This window comes from Homarus americanus, unplaced genomic scaffold, assembly GCF_018991925.1.
Source record: "Homarus americanus isolate GMGI-L3 unplaced genomic scaffold, GMGI_Hamer_2.0 scaffold1024, whole genome shotgun sequence".
Lineage (NCBI taxonomy): Eukaryota > Metazoa > Arthropoda > Malacostraca > Decapoda > Nephropidae > Homarus > Homarus americanus.
The window spans coordinates 11,098,762-11,117,446 of NW_024715228.1; the positions used below are offsets into that span (position 1 = coordinate 11,098,762).

Below are 18,685 nucleotides of genomic sequence, written 5' to 3' on the forward strand. Positions count from 1 at the left end.
GAGGCGCTCACCTAAGACCACTTTTATTGCCAAGGATGAAAAACAGGCAAGGGGTGTAAAGACTTCAAAGGACAGGATTACCGTTTTATTCACCATCATGCCAATACAGCTCCTCCCCGACTTACGACGGGGTTAGGGACCGACATCCAGGTCTTACCGGTAAGTCAAAATGATCGTAAGTCGAAAATGCTTAAATAATACATAGAAAATCGAAAATGGGTCTCTTTTTCTTGTCAGCACCACAAAACACTCATTTTTAAGCTTCTCAGCCATTTTAAAGTGAATTACAGATGAAAATTTTGTCTGTGTACTGACTTTGGGACTCGAAAATACGTAATATGACCAAATTTTGGTACGACTGAGGCAGGTTGTAAGTGCGGGTGGACGTATGTCAAGTAGGTCGTAAGTCGGGGAGGAGCTGTATGTCGCAGCTCAATGTTTATTGGGTCTAATAAGAAATCTTGGGTTACAATGTTTTTATGCACCGTTTGACAAGCACTTTGTTTCTGACACCCAACAGTACTGCAGGAGGAAGAACATTGACTTCAAAGTGATCCTGGTGATGAATAATGCTCCTGGTCGCTCTTTAAGTTTCTAATGGGAAGTCACCCTAATGTTCAAATTATCTTCCTTCCTCCTGACACCACATCGCTTCTGCAGTCACTTGATCACGAACTCATCAGAACGGTAAAATCTCGATGATGCGAATAGATACGTTCCTTGGAGTCTGCTCGTTTGACGGAGGGAATAATCCATGGGTTAAATGGGGATGCATTCCCGAGCACCAACAACACCGACGGATAATTTTTTCTAACCAGGATAGAGGTGCATACACACAACCATAGAGAATTATACAATACAGTACTATACTGTAATTATTTAACTGGTACAAAAGCACAAAAAAAGGGGAAAATAAACACATACAGTACAATAGTAAGGTTTACTTAGGTAGACAGCAGTAAGTGTGATTGTCAGTTACATGTTCTGTCTATGTCTCCTGATCACTGGAGGAAGGAGAAACAAGGACAGGAACCTTGAAGATTGGTGCAAAACCAACCACCCATCACTAGTAGTGAAAGTGGTGCCGACAGCAATTTCACCACGTTCGCGTCTACCACTGCTTGCACCATGGGCACTACCACCACTGCTTCCAGCACTCATGCCATCACCACTAGCACCTTGTTCCACACTCTCACCGTCACCAATAGTAACTCATGCGTCATATTAACCCTTACACTGCCTCCACAATGGACGTGCCTTTTCCTTAAGGAGAGTGGTATGTTGGCCTGGTTCTGGTTTTCCACCCAGACTCATAGTAACCTCACCATCTTCTCCATAACACAATCATGACTACGAGTAGCCTGCACACTCTCCTCCATTAGTTAATCTTTCTTCCCTTTCTCTTCGCCGCAATGTTGCTTCACTCTCTCTCTTTTACAGGTACTTTAACGGGCAATGTTCGGTGGATTTGGCATCCTGTGTACCGCCGGCAAGGCCGTGGGCTCATAATACATGTTTTGCCGGCGGTGCCCACCATTACTCTATGGATGTCGGTCACACAGAAATGGAAGCCTCAACCCCACGAAAGAAAAGGAAGCCCAACTGAACAGCAGACCAGAATTTATTATTGGTGGATGCCATCAAGAAGAAAAAGTTAATACTGAATAGAAGCTTCAAGCCTTTCCTGAATAATAAAGACAAAAAAGAGGGGGTGGCTGGAAATCACCATGAGAGTCAATGCTGCATTTCCTGGTGTGGTGAGGTCAGTGGCAGAGTGTGAGACACGCTGGTTCTCAGTATTGTTCAAGCCAAGAAAGACTATCTCTGCTATAAAAAGGTAATACACACACTATATTCAATATATACACACTACCTACATTCATTATATATATCTCTCCTTTCCCAATAAATGCGTAGCCACTGCTGATGTTGTTGTTGATTCGCCATGGTATCAACTAACAGATGACTATTACGGGACTTATAAGTGCTCCCGAGGTCTTTTAACTTAACAGATCTCTTAAGGCCGTTAAAATTGGGTGTTCACCGAGGCCAGGGTTGAGGTAAGGCCGGGTGATAGGACACAGACATTCCACCACCACAACACTCCGAGACTCATAGCACACGAGCATGGAAGGAAATTTTAACGAATTTTGACATGACATGCACCTGCATAACAAAATTTCATTCATAATATTGTTGACACACAATGTTTCATATCCAAGACATTATGAAGTGAAATTTAAAAACTAAAAGCAGCAGTAGACAGGAAACAAGGCAAGTGACCAAGAAGTAGTCACTAATGATGACACACGGCCAGGCATCTACGCTGAGCGTCCAGGTCTTCGGCATAGTCGCTGCTCCGGACCAGACAAAAATTGTTCGGGTGATACCATGATTAATGTGAATCGCAACATTCCAAGCCAAAATACTCCAATGTAGTTACTGATACACCAATAAATATTGTAAACATGACTACAGTCTCTCCTCGACTTACGAGGGGGTTCTGGACCGACGACCAGGTCGAAAGTCAAATTGGTCGTAAGTCAAAAAGGTGAAAATAATACATAGAAAATCTAAAATGGGTGTCTCTTTTTCTTCTCAGCACCACGAGAACTCTCACTTATACGCTTGCCAGCCAATTTAAAGGGAATTACAAACAAAAATTTTGTCAGTACACCGTGCAATCACTAACGTCAGGACTCGAAAATAGGTAATTTGAAAAATATTTTATACGACTGCGGCGATCGTATGTCCAGGTGATCGTACATCCAGTAGGTTGTAAGTTGAGGAGTACCTGTACAGTGATCCCTCGGTTAACGAGCGCCTCGGTTAACGAGATTTCGGTTAACGATTTACCTTCCATAAGATTCTTAACTTCGGTTAACGAGCAATCCCTCGATTAACGAGTTTTTTATGAGCCGACTTCAACATGTTTTTGCTTTCATTTGGCGGTCCACCAGCTGTAGTATTAGTCCGCCAATACAGTAATCGGTTTTAGGGCTTAAATTCCTTACTATTTTAGTAAATATCAAGTTTATACTATTCAATAATTTTAAAAGTTTAATATTAACTTTTTTAGTCATTTTAACAATTATTGAACAAAATTGAAGGTAAAGAAACTAGTTTCTGGCGTACCATCCAGCCTGTTAGCACACCAGACAGGCGTTAGTCTCTCTCTGTTTTCAGTGGAGGTAACATCTTGCTTGAGACTCTCTTCAACTAAACACTTTTTTTGTGTGTTTCCAAGCAAATTATTGGTCATTTTTAAATTTATTTTACATATTGACAATATGTAATGCAGTGCAGTGTATGGGTGAAATGGTGCCATGGGGTGACTTCTCTTCCACCCCAATGCCTTCTCTTCTCCCTTCTCCTTCACCCCCATTCTAATTCCCATCATCATCATCCAGGAGCCTTCTACAAACACACCTCAAAGTAAGTGTACTTTTCTACCTTTTTTGTTGAATTTAGGCAATTTTCGGTGAGCTGGAACCAATTACAGTACCCAAAAATCCATTGAAACAATGGTTTCGGTTAACGAGTTTTTCAGTTAACGAGCAACCTGCTGGAACGGATTGTGCTCGTTAACCGAGGGACCACTGTATATGAATTCCTAGTATTGTATGTGTTACCGCAAGCAGTATTGAGTAGGATGACACATAAACAAACATTATGTTAGGCTGTAAGTCATGTCATGTTTATTGGGTGTGCCTGCCCGCATACAGTATATACTATATAGAGTATTGAGATGGTGGAGAGGGAGAGACCCGGAGGAGGTTGAAGCGTGTAAGGGGAGCTTGTTTATGTATAAACACCTGACTCAGCCCTCGCCTGGGCAGGCGACACAGGTTGGCACTGTAGTTATCCAGATCATAGAGGCAACACCTAACCTGTTTTCTCTTGAGACTTTCAACACTTAAGTTTAATTGGTACTTATTGTGTACACAGGTAGACTGTGTCCATTCCATCGTTTATCATTGTGACAACATAAAATATGGCAAATTAAGTACCTGTACTCATTGTAAGTGTTAAGATTAGACTAATTACAGAGCTATGATTGTTATGTAATTATATGTTGGATTATACACTTATGTATCATTGCCTATGTATGATTTATTTCAAATACTGTACTAAAATTAATTGAATTCAACAGGTTTGACCAAATTATAACGTTCGAGTTTAACGTGAAGAGTCTGATTAACCTTTAAACGCTCAGAAAGCGTTTACAGTATGTGTGAAACCATAATATTCCCAGGGTTATGGCAATATCTATACATGTATAGGTTTCACCTTGTTGACTGACCGCTCACTCCCTCTTGACGAAATTCGGCTGCCAGCCACCCTTTATCAGTGGTAGAAATTCACATACACTCAGTCGCCCAAGGTGACCAAAATATCATAAGGGCGACAAGATTTTACTATTTTGCTGGTCTGGGATCGCCCGATGGGCGAGTGGGCCGATGACAGTGGTAAGACACACTCAATGTGTATAAGAGCTTCATATTGAGAATACCCTATTAATGCTAGTTATCTTAATTGTATCACCGGTATTGTAAGAGGAAGGGAAACCCATTTTCTGTATATAACACTTTATATGAAAATGAAAATAAAATATATACACTCAATGATATAATGTAGTGTGATAAAACTGGACAAATGAGTTGGTGCAATGCCACCTAGAACACCAGGCCGGTTCAGGGATTGTATGACGTCACACACAGATACACCGCTATTCATGTCGGTGTATGGAAACCGTGCATTGTAATGAATAAACGCAGTCTAATTAAGTAGATATACAATTATTATTGAGGAATTCCTTTCTATACATAATATATAAAAGCAATGACGGCAAAATTTAATACCTGAATGTAAAATAGGCAAGAATAAAAACAATTGGCATGTGATGAAAACTGCCTTTCCATCAACAATCACACCATTTATTATCAAAAACAATTTTAAGTAAATATTCAGATTATCACCGATACAAACAAGATATCAAAAAATAATAACGCGTACGAAATTTGACAACCAATTCACACATAAATTAAAAATCAAATAGTAATTGACTCTTGTATTATAGAACAAAGTGAATTATAAAGATATACTGTAGTATCAGAATTTGGTCAAGGTTAAAAGCTTTCACATTCTTATTTTTTACTCTAACGTTATCATTATTTCTTTTGCATAAATTATATATTATTATTAATATCCAATTAGGAAGCACTGGTGGAACTACACCAGGTTTCAGTCGAAGTCGATCCAATTATAGTTCGTCCAGTGTGTTCATCGAAATAACTTGGTGACCGTTGATAATAATCAGAGGATTTTAAGTGCAGTTCACAAACCTAAACACAACAAGTTCACTTGTTAGTTATACAATATGAGAATTTTTATTGTCTTTTATTCAAAATAAGTGGATGAATATGGTTTACATTTGGATTAGGATATAATTTTGATATATTGGTACGTTCCAAATAGCTTCATCACAATGGAATGTACTCCATGCAATTAATTTAGTTAATGTGATTATTCCAGTGTTGGTTTATGATTTAACATGGTTACTACTAGAAAATAAATGTCACTCGGTAAATAGAACTTTGCATTAACCCGGTAAGTGCCAATGTTTAATGTTTCTTGACAAATTGTTTAACGGCTAGTAAAAATTAGGACAAGTAAATTTTCAAATCTACCCGCTTATATATGCTGCCCTGATGAGTCATGTGTAATATGAGGACTAACACCTAGTGGTTCCAAGCCAGTGTTTTGGGACCGGGCAAAGTTTTTCATGCTCCAATCTTAACATGTTATTGTTATGTGTGGCAACAATGTTATGAATACATTTGTTATGCAAGTTCATGCCATGTCAAAGTTGGTAATAAGTTCCTTCCTGTGCTCGTGTGCTATGAGTCTCGGAGTGTTGTGGCGGTGGAATGTGAACCTCACCATCGTAGTGCCTCGTTACCACATTGCTGAATTAGTCTGCGTCCGATCACCCAGCCTTACCTCAACCCTGGTCTTGGCGAACACCCAACCAGGGGGGTGTCAAAACTTTGGATTGTGACTGTACTAGTAGTGCTTAACAGGAAAATGTCAACCTTAACATCTGTTTGTTAGCACTTAAAAGTTTTGTGTCTACCAGCCCAGGTCTATACCAAACTGCAGTAACCGCGAGTATCTCGACCATTATACTGACACACTGTGTAGCTATACAAGGTAGAGTATACAGTACAGGTCTATGATCTACAATACTGTACAGTACATGATCTTGAATACCCATAGAGTAGAAAAGTTAAAACAATATACCTTTGCTTTATATGTTGGGTTTGAGTCTGTGACAGAAGGGTCAGTGTGAAGAGTTACAGAAGCCACCTCAGCCAGCATGTTAAGCATTGAGAGAGCATCAGGACCTGCACAGCTCACACCCCCTGTGCGCACACCCTTTACAGGTGAACGTGTGCGTGGTGTGGATACAGGGGAGTCTTCTGGACGGGGTGCCATATTTCTGTGTACTGTATGATAAAAGAAAATAATTAGAACAGTACTGTAAATACACACTTGGGTAAACAAACCACAATACTTTTTGAGATGGAGCTATATTGTAGAACAATGTGCAGTCAAAAGGTAAATACAATTACAGTACCGTACAGTACTTTATGTATATAATTAATCTACTTACATCCTACATATGGTATTAACTTTCAAACATAATGAACCATTTTTATAGTGTCACTTAAATATAAAATGCCTTGATTTTCTAAAAGTCCTCATTTGGAGTGTGAGGAAAGACTTGTCTACCCTTCAATAAGGTGTACAAATCCCATGTATTGACCCAACATGTGCACCGTCTTCCTTTTCTAACATGTTACAATGCTGCTTTATATTGACAGTACCATATTAAACTGTATTAATTAACAAATATTCTCAAACTAAACATAATTGCTAATAAATGCGGTGTTCAACCTTTATCTACATCTTTCAAAAGATGCGTGACTTTGCTGGAGCGCTTCTTAACATTCCATTATCTGCCTGGCAGACGAGTCCATAGTTGTTGCCATACGTGATGACTACGGTCAACCACCACCACCCACGCTGTGATGCCTGTATACTGTATCTTTCTCATTTTTATTTTGTTTTCAATGTTATTTACATGTTATGTATATTATCATAAGGTATATTTTGTAGGAGCATTTTTTCACAATGGAGAGATATTTAATGATAATACAGTACAGGTACTCCTCGACTTACGACCTACTCAACTTACGACCACCTGGACATACGGCCGCTGCAGTCGTAAAAAATATCTTTCACATTACGTATTTTTGAGTCCCAACGCAAATGATCGCGCTGTGAACTGACAAAATTTTCGTTTGTAATTCCCTTTAAAATGGCTGGCAAGCTTAAAAGTGAGAGTTCTCGTGGTGCCGAGAAGAAAAGGACACACCCATTTTAAATTTTGCGTATTATTTTCGCCTTTTCGACTTACGACCAATTCGACTTACAACCTGGTCATCGAGACGGAACCCTGTCGTAAGTCGAGGAGACTGTATATGATATTTTTATGTTTGTTTATAATTTTGCAGAGAGTGGCTGCCTAGTGTACAAAATCTGGATACAGGAGGTCCCCGACTTACGAACAAGGTTAAACTTTAAATTTGCAGTATTTTATTTACCTGATGACTTATTTTTTACTTTCATTTACCTGTACTGTATTCTGTCATTATATTCAGGGCAGGATTCAGGCGTGGGCAAAGTGTGCAGCTGCCCAGGGGCCTCCACATATTACAATATTTTATTTATTTGTTTATTCATTTGGATTATTTTTATTTTCATTCTTTAAAATTCATGTTAATCTATCACTTGTGTGTGTGTGTATTGGGAATTTGTACACTATCAATAAATATACAGTTAATTAAAAATTTCTCAATGTTCTAATTTCCTCAATATAACTGCATATGGCTTCAAAATTCTCCAAATAAGTGTTCAAATTTCAAAATTTTCCCGGGGGGTCTTACAGCGTCCCCCGGAACTCCCCGATGTTTAGGCTCGCTTCACTTTCCACCCAAACCTCTTGGGTAGTAATAATGAGGGGGGCCTCCACAAAGAGGCTGCCCATGGGTGTCCACAGGTCTAAATCCGGCACTGATTATATTTCTTCTTTTCTCTTAAATTAAGTGATTTTAGATGTATATAAGGACTTAGGCTATGATATAGTGGGATAATAAATATTGTTCTGTAAGAACGGTATGCACATAGCTTGTGTTTCGACTTACCCTGTACATACATTTTCGACTTGAGAAAGTCCTCAGGAACGGAATCCGTTCGTAACCTAGGGACCCACTGTACAGTAAAATGTCGATATAACACGAGATAGGTTCCAAGAGAGGTCACTTTAAACTGAATTCGCACTAAATCAAAGTGTTGTTTCAATGGAATAATTTAGTTTGGTACTTGAGAGAAACACAAAATACTAAAAAGACTGAGAGTCTACCCAGATGCACCTCAGCCCATCTCCTAGAATAAACAAAACATTGTTTTTTGTAGTGTTATGTTAAAACAAACACTCGTAAATCAACACAGCTAAAATTAAGGGACGTGAAATGGTCTGTTTACTGACTGGGAAGATGGGGGGGAGGGAGGTGAGGTGATATGTTTGACAGTTGATGCCAAGGTCTAGTGCTTATTTATTTATGTCCTTAAGAGTGCCTTTAAGTTTTTCTCTTATAAAATGTCACTGAACTGACCTGGGAGAATATAATTAACATTGCTGGAATTCTTATAAGATAGTGATTATGTAGTTTAAATATATACATACAAATTTTAGTTCTAATTAATTTTATTACAAATGACTAAAATTTGTATCTCTTGCGCAATACATATGACGTTTATATTCAAATTATTCGCTGTCTTGCAAGGATTTTAGCAATGCCAATTATATTCTCCTAACTTTAGTCTGTGATGTTATATAAGATAAAAACTGTAAGCCTATAACCACCCAACCCTGGGGAGGAGGGAGGTGACAGTAACAGGATTGACAGTTGGCGCTGAAGGTCTAGTGAAGTATTCATTTGTTTATTTATGTTCTTTAGATTGAGTTTTTGTCTGTAAAATGTCATAGAAGAGACCGGGGAGAATATAATTTACAATGCTGGAATTCTTATAAGATAGTGATTAATTTGAATATAATCATGCTATAGTTTGCACTTGACAAAAATTTTAGTAATCATTTAGTACATTATTTTGAGTACAGTACAGCTTTGCCCTTAGGACAGTGTACCGTACCCAGAGAAACATTAGGCGCAACATTTTAAATATGATGCACCAGATTAACTCGTGTAAAATAAGAAAGATTCGCTTTAAATTAAAACATTGTCCTTAATTGTGGGTGTCGCTTTAAATCAATAATCCTAAATTAAATCGCTTTAAATCGATGTTCTACTGTAATGAGATAGACACCACCTGGAGCCCCCGCCACCCCAGGCAGACAAAAAGCCTACTGGTACTTTATTAGATTCTCCCAGGGAGCACAATTAATAATTCTGACATAAACCTTACCTATGATTCAAGACTGTGAGATATCTATCTAAGATTTTGCCGAGATGTTAAGTAAATACTCTGCTCTATGACATTAATTTTTTCTCAGTCACCTATAAAGTCAGTCAACATTATGTATAACTTACCAGATACTGAGGGGAATTGTGACAACAAGCAGACAGAAAATATGATGCTCCAATAAGCTGTCTGTTGCTGGTCTCCACCATCAAGTTTTCTGACTGGTCGTGTACACAGTAACAGTGTTGCCAGATCACATGTGAATTCCCTTGTACACCAATCATGAGTCTTCCCAGATCATACATGAATTTTCTCAGCTGACAATCATGATTGAAAATTTAAAAGTTTGCACTGTCAGTGCAGCATTGGCCACCAAACCCATTAATATTTATGTTTTAGCAATTAAACTTAGGTGCACAATGAAGTACATACAGTTGTTGCAAAATTTTATGGCAAATTTGCCACCCCACTGTAACCAGCCGCCCTTTGGCCAGGGCCTAGTTGGTCTGTTCAGAAATCTGGCCCTGTTGATATAATACTGTAGTACTGTAGTACAGTACATATTCATTTGATGGCATCCACTTGTAGAGAGCTCCTTGAAGGGGAAAAATTGTTTGTAGTTGCAACCTAATACAGGTTGAACCTTGTTAATCTGGGAAGCTCGGGACCAGACCGGTTCCATATTATCAAAAATTCTGAACCATCGAAGCAGAGATTAAAAAAAGGCCCTGACCGATGTACCACTGTCTAATTTCTTCAGTATAAACACCTTTTCTAAAAAAGTTCATGTCACTTGCTTACATTTTGCTGCATTACAACCACTTCCACTGCTTGCTGCTCTCTTAGGAGGCATATGTAGAAGTAAATTATAAGTACAGCTAGACCCCGACTTAAGACGGGGTTAGGGACCCAAATCCAGGTCGTAAGTCCGAATGGTCGTAAGTCCGACATAGATAAAAAAAAAAAAAAAATTAAATAAAAAATCTACAATGAAATACAGTACAGTGAAAGTAATAAATAATAAGGAATGGATACAGTGTGACTGAGCACTTAACCTTTAATGTAGTCAGCTGAATGCACATGGGGCCCCCATAATTTTCTAATTATACATGGAGACTACATTAACTGGATACGTTTCGGTATAGAAAATGCGTGTGTCATTTTGAAAAAAAAATTAAAAAAAAAAAGGTCACAACTGCGGCGGTCGTAAGTCGGGGTCTAGCTGTATTTAAAGGTAAAATACTGGCAACAGCCACTAGAAGTGAGCTATGACAGACGTCCCAAACCATCAAAACTGCCGGACTATCGGGTCCTGAATTAGCGGGGTCCAGCCTGTAGTGATATCTATGTTAGCCAAAACAAGTGGTGCAGAGCACTTACGGGAATGACAGATTTTCAGGTAATGAGACGACTTTTCCAAACCCGGAAAAAATCCCACATCCCCGGAATGTTTCCGGATGCAGTACGTACTGGGAAAAATCTCTCGGAATTTTTCAGGAATAGCGCATCACAGTCTCTCCTCGACTTATGACGGGGTTCCGGACCGACGGCCAGGTCGTAAGTTGAATTGGTCGTTAGTCGAAAAGGCAAAAATAATACATAGAAAATCTAAAAATGGCAGGCGCATTTTTGGGAAATTCTGATAAACTTTTCCCAGAACCCAGAAGAATTCTGGGATGGGGATTTTTTCCGGGTTTGAGGGATGGAATAATGCGTCATTCTGGAAAATTACGGTGATGAAATATAGGTACTCCCCGACTTACGACCACCCAGACATTTGAGTCCCGACGTTAGTGATCGCTTTGTGTACTGACAGAATTTTCGTTTGTAATTCCCTTTAAAATGGCTGGCAACCTTAAAATTGAGAGTTCTCGTGGTGCTGAAGAAAAAGCGACATTTTTATCCTCAGAATTTTGCTCAGAATCTTCCAGAAATTGTGCCCCTCGGAAAATCATTCCCAAACCCATTATTTTCCTGACAAATTCTGAGCAAATTTAAATTCCGGCTAACGGAGAGTTCTGGCCAAGATGGATTCCAGCTAACAGTTGTATTACTTTACTAGTGTTTTTTGTAACAAATATAAGATTCTTTTAATTTTTATAGAAACTTGCACTTATGGATACAGTACTGTACTGCTTTATAATGCTTCCTCTATGGCCAACTCCCTTAAAGAAAGTTCCCCGATGAGCAGGACAGGAAGATGTATGCCAGATCCAGGAACCAAGCATAGTCAGAGTGTAGAAGAGCTGAAAAAGAGTTCCAGAGGCAGAATGTGAGTGAGGTCAAGTCAAACCCAAAGGTGAGTAGGCATATTGGACCTGAGGCTTGAAGATGGTAGTTATACAGATTCTGACCAGGATATGGCCGTGGTGCTGAACAAATTTTTTTCATAAGTGTTCACAAAAGAGGATGTGAACAATCTTCCTTCATTTGAGGAAAGACAGTTTGAAACAGAGCTGACCCATATTGTGTTCTCGGACGAAGTTATAAGAAAAACTGTCTAAGCTAAAGATTCACAAAAGTCCCGGCCCAGATATGGTACACCTCATAGCGTTAAGAGAACTATGTAACGAGCTTGCGGAGCCCCTTAAGATCCTGTTCTGCAAATACCTGGAGGAGCTAAAGGTTCCCAATGACTGGAAAATGGCTTATATGCGTCCAACATTCAAGAAGGGCGAACATCATGTCATGAATAATTATAGACCAAGTGAGCCTGACCAGCATAGTATGCAAAGTACTAGAGCATCATAAGAGATGCCATGATGGAACATCTGGTACGAAACAACCTTGTAAAGGATTGCCAACACAGTTTTATGCTGGGAAGCTCCTGCTTAACACAATTTTAGAACAAGGTGGAAATATCGACAATATATAGTCAGCCAAAGATGCATCGACCCCACTCTGGGTCTTGTGCTATTAATTTTACCTGACAATGCTTGGTAAAGGAAGGATGTATGTAAAGGTGATTGTGATTGGTGGATCTGTTTTTGGCTGGATCACTATCAGGATAATTATTAAACAAACCAAAGGTAACATTTTTATAATAATAAACTGGTCATTGTTATTTAAGGTTATAAGAAGTTTCCAAATGTTTGTATATTTGTTTAAATAATGAAGAAAATATGTGAGGATCTTGTGGCCTGGCCATCTCCTTGATCTTGTCGACGCTTTTAACTATAGAATGCACTGTTCCTTCTCCATGTTCAAGTCTTTTTACGATATCCAATTTCAAGTCTAACGTAACTGCCACACGTGATCTCTTAGCAACATTGCTGGGAGATTTAGTAGCTGGTCACTTTGGCATTGCGAGATCACACAAAACACAACTGCTAGATCACACAATACACACGCCAGCACACGCGAGACTGAGGCGAGTGGGAGCATATGAAGGAGGAATACATACACACGCTGTCCTACGCTACGGTTGAGGCGAGCGGTTCAAAATTTTTGCTAGTAAGAATTTTGCGAATAAATGGGCAACAATTGCGAACAGTGGAAATGGGTAACAATAAATTGATTGTGTCTCCATACAAATGATTGCAGATGATGCAAAGTTATTCAGGGAAATTATTTAAGAACCAAACAGATAGTGAATACATTAAAACTAACTTTTAAATGATCAGAATCACACAAAAACATTACATGGCCCCTAAAAGTTGGTGGATGAGTGTGACAGACTTGGCCGCTCGAGCAAAGAGCCGTCAGCAGAGGCGGGAAATATAACTGTGAACAACTTCATATTTTCGTGTGATTCTGATCTTTTAAAATGTTAGTTTTTGCATAATGTATTTTTGATACGTAATTTATCTTTGTAACTTATTGTAGGTAAAAATAAATATATATTAAAGGCATCCTCCGAAAGCGTGAACGTGTTACCCGAGTTTTATAGTTAATTCATGTATAATATTTCTTTAAACTTCCTACATGTTCCTGTTTGAAATAATGAATATACGTATCTTTATATAAATTAGCTAAATATCTTTCTCGCCAGAAACGGTCATCCCAATGATTATGAATAAACTCATTTAGAAATACATCATTACTTCAAGATGAAATCGAACAGATTTGCAACAGCCAATCAGCTGTAACTCTTGAGGAAGGGATGGGGCATCTCTTCTCTGCTGAGAAAAAGCTCACTATAGTAAGGTCATCAAAAGTGAGGTGCTCCCATTTAGAGTAGTCACCCTGTCTGGTCCCTGAGATATGCTAGAAATTATCAGTGGATTGAAAATGCCCAAAGGAGGGCCACCAGACTGGTGCCTGCTCTATGGCACCTCAATTACAGAGATTAGAAGGCATACAATTGCCTACCTTATGCAATAGGCAGGCAAGGGAGTGTCTTAATTGAAGCAAATAAACATCTCAGAGAGCATTACTCAAGTCAAGTGTTCATACCTGGAACTGGCAGATGCCCACCTCACTAGGTGTCAATGTTCAAGGTTGAAGAAGCCACTAGTTCAAAAAATTTTAAGGACAATCTTTTGCAGGGTGTTATTGTAAACTCTTGGAACAATCTGCCAGTGTGTATTGTGATGGCACCTAGTGTGAGCATATTCAAGACCAGACTTGACCAACACTGGCACAGGTAGTTACATTCTGGAACCAGTATCATGCCCAGTACTTGCCAACAGTGTATAAGAGACGTGACCAACCACCCAAGCAGCTAATGAGCCGATCAGTAGCGAAGAGTATAAAAGTAAACGTAATGGCTAAGATTAATTTTAGGTACACCACAGAACTTCATATTTCTATTTATAAAGGGAGACATAATTTTTTTTTTTATTATGTTTCTGTCGCAAATTTATATATTTCAAGCATTTTAACCAATGTGACCCTCCAAATTACTAACAATAATGGTTGGGCAGGGCTTTGAAGTAGAGGGAAAATATGAGGTAAAATACTAAAAAGAACACCAAACAAACCATTTAAAACTTTTCCTAACTTGTAAAATGGTGAAGAATTGCTTTATGAGTTCATGGGTACGTCTTCATCTGAAAACACCACCACCATCACATACAGGTACTAAACAACAAAAACACAAATAAGGTAATTTTTTTTTATAGTTTTTGAATTTTTATAGGTACAGAAAGGTTAGGTAAAGTTTTCAGAGGTTTGTTTGGCGAACTTTTTCGTACTTTACCCCACAATTTCCAGCTGCTTCAAAGCCCTGCCAACTTTGAACAACCATGACTGTTGGTAATTAGGGGGGGTGGGGGTCATATCTCCATAACTGGTCAATTGCAATGAAAATGTAGGTCAGATCTGTTTGAAACATAAAATAAACTAGAAAACCTATTTTGCTTAGTAGTTTCAATGGTGTACGTAAAACAAATCATTACTAAATTAATTATCCAAGCAGACTGAAGGCCTTAGGACTAACAAGGAAGAATAAGGCATATCTCATCAAAAGATTTTAAAATCTTGAAAGGGATAGAAAACATGAACCCAGGCCATTTCTTTGTGATGTAGTGCATCACTAACACATAGAGACGTAACTTTAAGCTCACCAAGTTGTCATGCAGAATGAATCATAAGGATATATATGAATACTTCACACACAGAGTGGTAGATTTATGGAACAGACTACCAGCTGAAGCTGTGGAATCAAGAACACTACAGTGCAGTACTGGGCTTCAATTTCCCAAAGAAAAAATTACCAATAACAATGTAAGGATCCTATAAATACCACTGGACTCCTTCCCTTGACATGGTCACCTCTAGTGGGTGACCAATAAGGAAATACAGTAGGTAAAAAAATCATGAAGCAGTCTATATTATAGGTATCTTGCCATGTGCAAATTTACTGAAAATTATTACTAAACTAAGTGCCAAATTAAACCGAACTAAGTTTCTCAAACACAGTCAAACTAAGGTAAAGACAAGTGGTTCATTCCTGCCTAAATAATCACACAGTTCAGCATTAATATTTATCAATTTCCAGGCACAGAGGTCATGCTCTACTTGCCCTTTCCTAGGTAAATTATTATTACTGTATATATATTTTTTGCAGATCTGACACTGTAAATCCAACAGTTGCAGATACAATCAAATGACAAATGTTCTTCAAATCTCCAACACTTGCTTATTGGTGATCCGTTTTACATATACTTCATAGTATTTAAATGATAAATAACTTTTCCTAGTTAAAATTTCAACAATAAGTTACAGTATTATGGTGAATAAATAAAATATTACCACATGGCTTATTTTTTCTAGGAAAAGAAAATCATTTAAAAAATTGTATCCATTATTCCAAATTATAACAATAAAAAATGTACAGTAAATACTATTACTTTGTTCAATTTGAAAAGCCATTCTCAATAAACTTCCCAGTAGAACTGCATCAAGAAAACAACCAAACGTAGCTACCAGTACTGCACCATTTGTTTCCATTCCGATCCATCTTATGCTTCAAAGTAACAAAATACTAATCTAGTCCATTGCATTATATACACAACTATGAAAGAAACATTCGTAACACATCAATCTTGTCAACGGTTAATAATCAGTAATTGACATACGCAGAACTGTATATTGATTCGGTAATTATTGATGACTGACCCGCAGGTGATTTAGCATAGTTAACGATTATAAAAACACCACAATGCCACTGTTTTATAAAAGACACTGGTAGTCTGTGCTATTTTTTTTTGCCCAACCCAACCAATCTCACTTAACCCATCCTAACCTTAACAGAATACTGTTTTAAGGAGGACTCTGTCGTACTTTGTACAAAAATATTTTTTTAACCCGACCCATCCTAGCCCTAACAAGAAACCGCCGCATTACCGCTGAGAAGACAAAGTAGTGAGCACCTTAGGCGCCTAGATATCTACTAAACGAAGAATTTGCACAAGACCTACAGGCCGATCACAGGCCGTTTACCGACTCTGCAGTGTGTCTCTTTGGGCAGTGGATAGTTAACCATCCCTGGAATGAAGTAAAGTACTTAGTGAGGATGACGTGGACACCAAATGGATAAATTACATAAACACCACCACGGAAGCTCACCACCACTTCTTCCCCGAGAAATCCGTCAGATCGCACCCAGCTGACTTGCCCTGGATCACAACTCGGATCAAAAGACTTATGCAACAGAGAGACAGCACCTATTATCTCAATGACCACAACCGCTACAGGTCCCTTCGCAACCAAGTCATCCGCAAAATCTGCGCTGCAAAGAAGTCCCACTACCCAACCAAGTTGGAACACTTGAAGCAGACCAACAAGTCAGTGACGCAGCTGAGCAATCAAACAACCATTTCGCCACTATATGCCAGACGCTCCCCGGCTTGACACAACCAGTCTCCCTGCTTACCTACCAGTCCCCTTTCCCACTGACTAAGTAGAATTTGAAGTAGCAAAACGTCTGGACAAACTGAAGTTAAAGCGCCCCACCACCCCCATTGACTTACCAATGAAACTCTACAAGGAGTTCTCCCCAGAACTAGCTAAACCCCTCTGCTCCATCATCAATGCTTCCCTCAGCCAACCAGGATGCCCAGCTGACTGGAAGACCTCAAATGCCCAAGTTAACCAGTGCCCAAGTTAACCAGCCCACAATCCTTAAATAAGCTACGACCCATTGCAACCACCCCAATACCCAGTTTAATCTGTGAAAGTTTCGTGCTTGACTGGACTTATGCTGATATTGCAGGCACCATAGATCCTCAGCAATTTGGCAACATGAAAACTTCCTCCACCACTCACTGTCTTGTCATCTTTCTCGACTACATATACTGCCATCTGGAAAAACGAAAAAGTCTGTGGCTGTCGCCTCCATTGACTTCACCAAAGCATTTGACCTGGTCGACCACAATTTAATCATCAACAAAGCTATCGACCTCGGGTTTCAAAGATGTCTTATATCATGGCTTAGAGACTTCCTTAGTGACCAACGCCAAGCCCTAAACTTCTGAGGGGCTGTCCCCACTTTTCAGTCACTCACCTGTGGCGTCCCCCAAGGCACCAAGATAGGACCACTCTGCTTCCTTATGCTTATGAATGATGCCCTAAGAGAATCCCCTGCTCGCTGAAAATATGTCGACAACTCCACCATTGGGAGCAGTGTCAACAACTCGGCTCCCGACTATGCCGCCCTCCAGGATTTATTGAGGTCTCCAAAATTGGGTCACTAACAACCACGTCACCATCAACCATACCAAGACCACGGTTATGCACATCAATCGACGTTGTCCCACCCTCTTCCATTACTTTAGGCCCCAACACACTCCAAGTTACAGACTCCACTAAGCTCCTCGACGTCACTGTTCATAAACTAAATTGGAAAATAAACGTCAGTTAAGTTGTTAAATCCTCCAGTTTCCGCCTCCACCTCTTCCGCAGACTCAAGTCCCTCGGAGTTCCTGCACCTAAGCTTCTCAGTGTTTACTCAATATTCATACGTCCCAAGCTCACCTATGCCTCCCCTGCCTGGTCTTTCTCCCTAAATGCTGCACAATGTAACCACCTAGAAAAAGTGCAAAAGAGGGCATGCAAGATTATTTTCTCCCCCTTCCTACTCCACATATCAAGAAACAGTCAACACACTGACCCTCTCGGCTCTCTCTGACCATCACCACGACCTCACCTGCAAATCTAACCTAACCTAACCACCTGAGATCCCTCGTCCGTCAATTGCTGTTCGACACTACAACCGCATCCAGCCCATACGAGCACGAACTGGTCACTCAAAGAGCAGCCCAGTCCCAACCACTGTAAAAACTATCGACAACTCATAATCAACCAGTGTATTCACTCTCAGTCAATCTTACCTTTTTGCACTGTCACTATGTTGAAATGCTCTGTAGTAAAACCTTCTCCCCACCTAGTTATTATATGTCATTGTGTATCACTTATGTTACATGTATATTATTTGTCAATCATGTGACCCATTCCCCAATTATGCAACTGTATATTTTCAGCCTTCTGGCTGGCATGCTCTTTCAATAAACATAAGTTAATTATTATTATTAGGAAATGATTATCATATCAGAACTCACTAATGAAAATAGAGTAAGAAAATAAATACCAAAACAAATAACTCGTTGGCAGGTCAGTCGTCAATACAGTACATAAGAACATAAGAATGGAGGAAACTGCAGCGGGCCTATTGGCCCATACTGGGCAGTCCTGC

At 39.3% G+C, this 18,685-nt stretch overlaps 1 protein-coding gene across 1 annotated transcript in view; it reads right to left on the minus strand.

Annotated features, from left to right (window-relative positions):
• The window catches only part of LOC121857093, a 74,762-nt gene that overhangs the window by 42,535 nt on the left and 13,542 nt on the right, over positions 1-18,685 (minus strand). Inside the window, exon 2 of the mRNA XM_042352964.1 lies at positions 6,304-6,509. Coding sequence (XP_042208898.1) covers positions 6,304-6,509 — 206 coding nt within the window. The remainder of the gene's footprint in view (positions 1-6,303; positions 6,510-18,685) is intronic.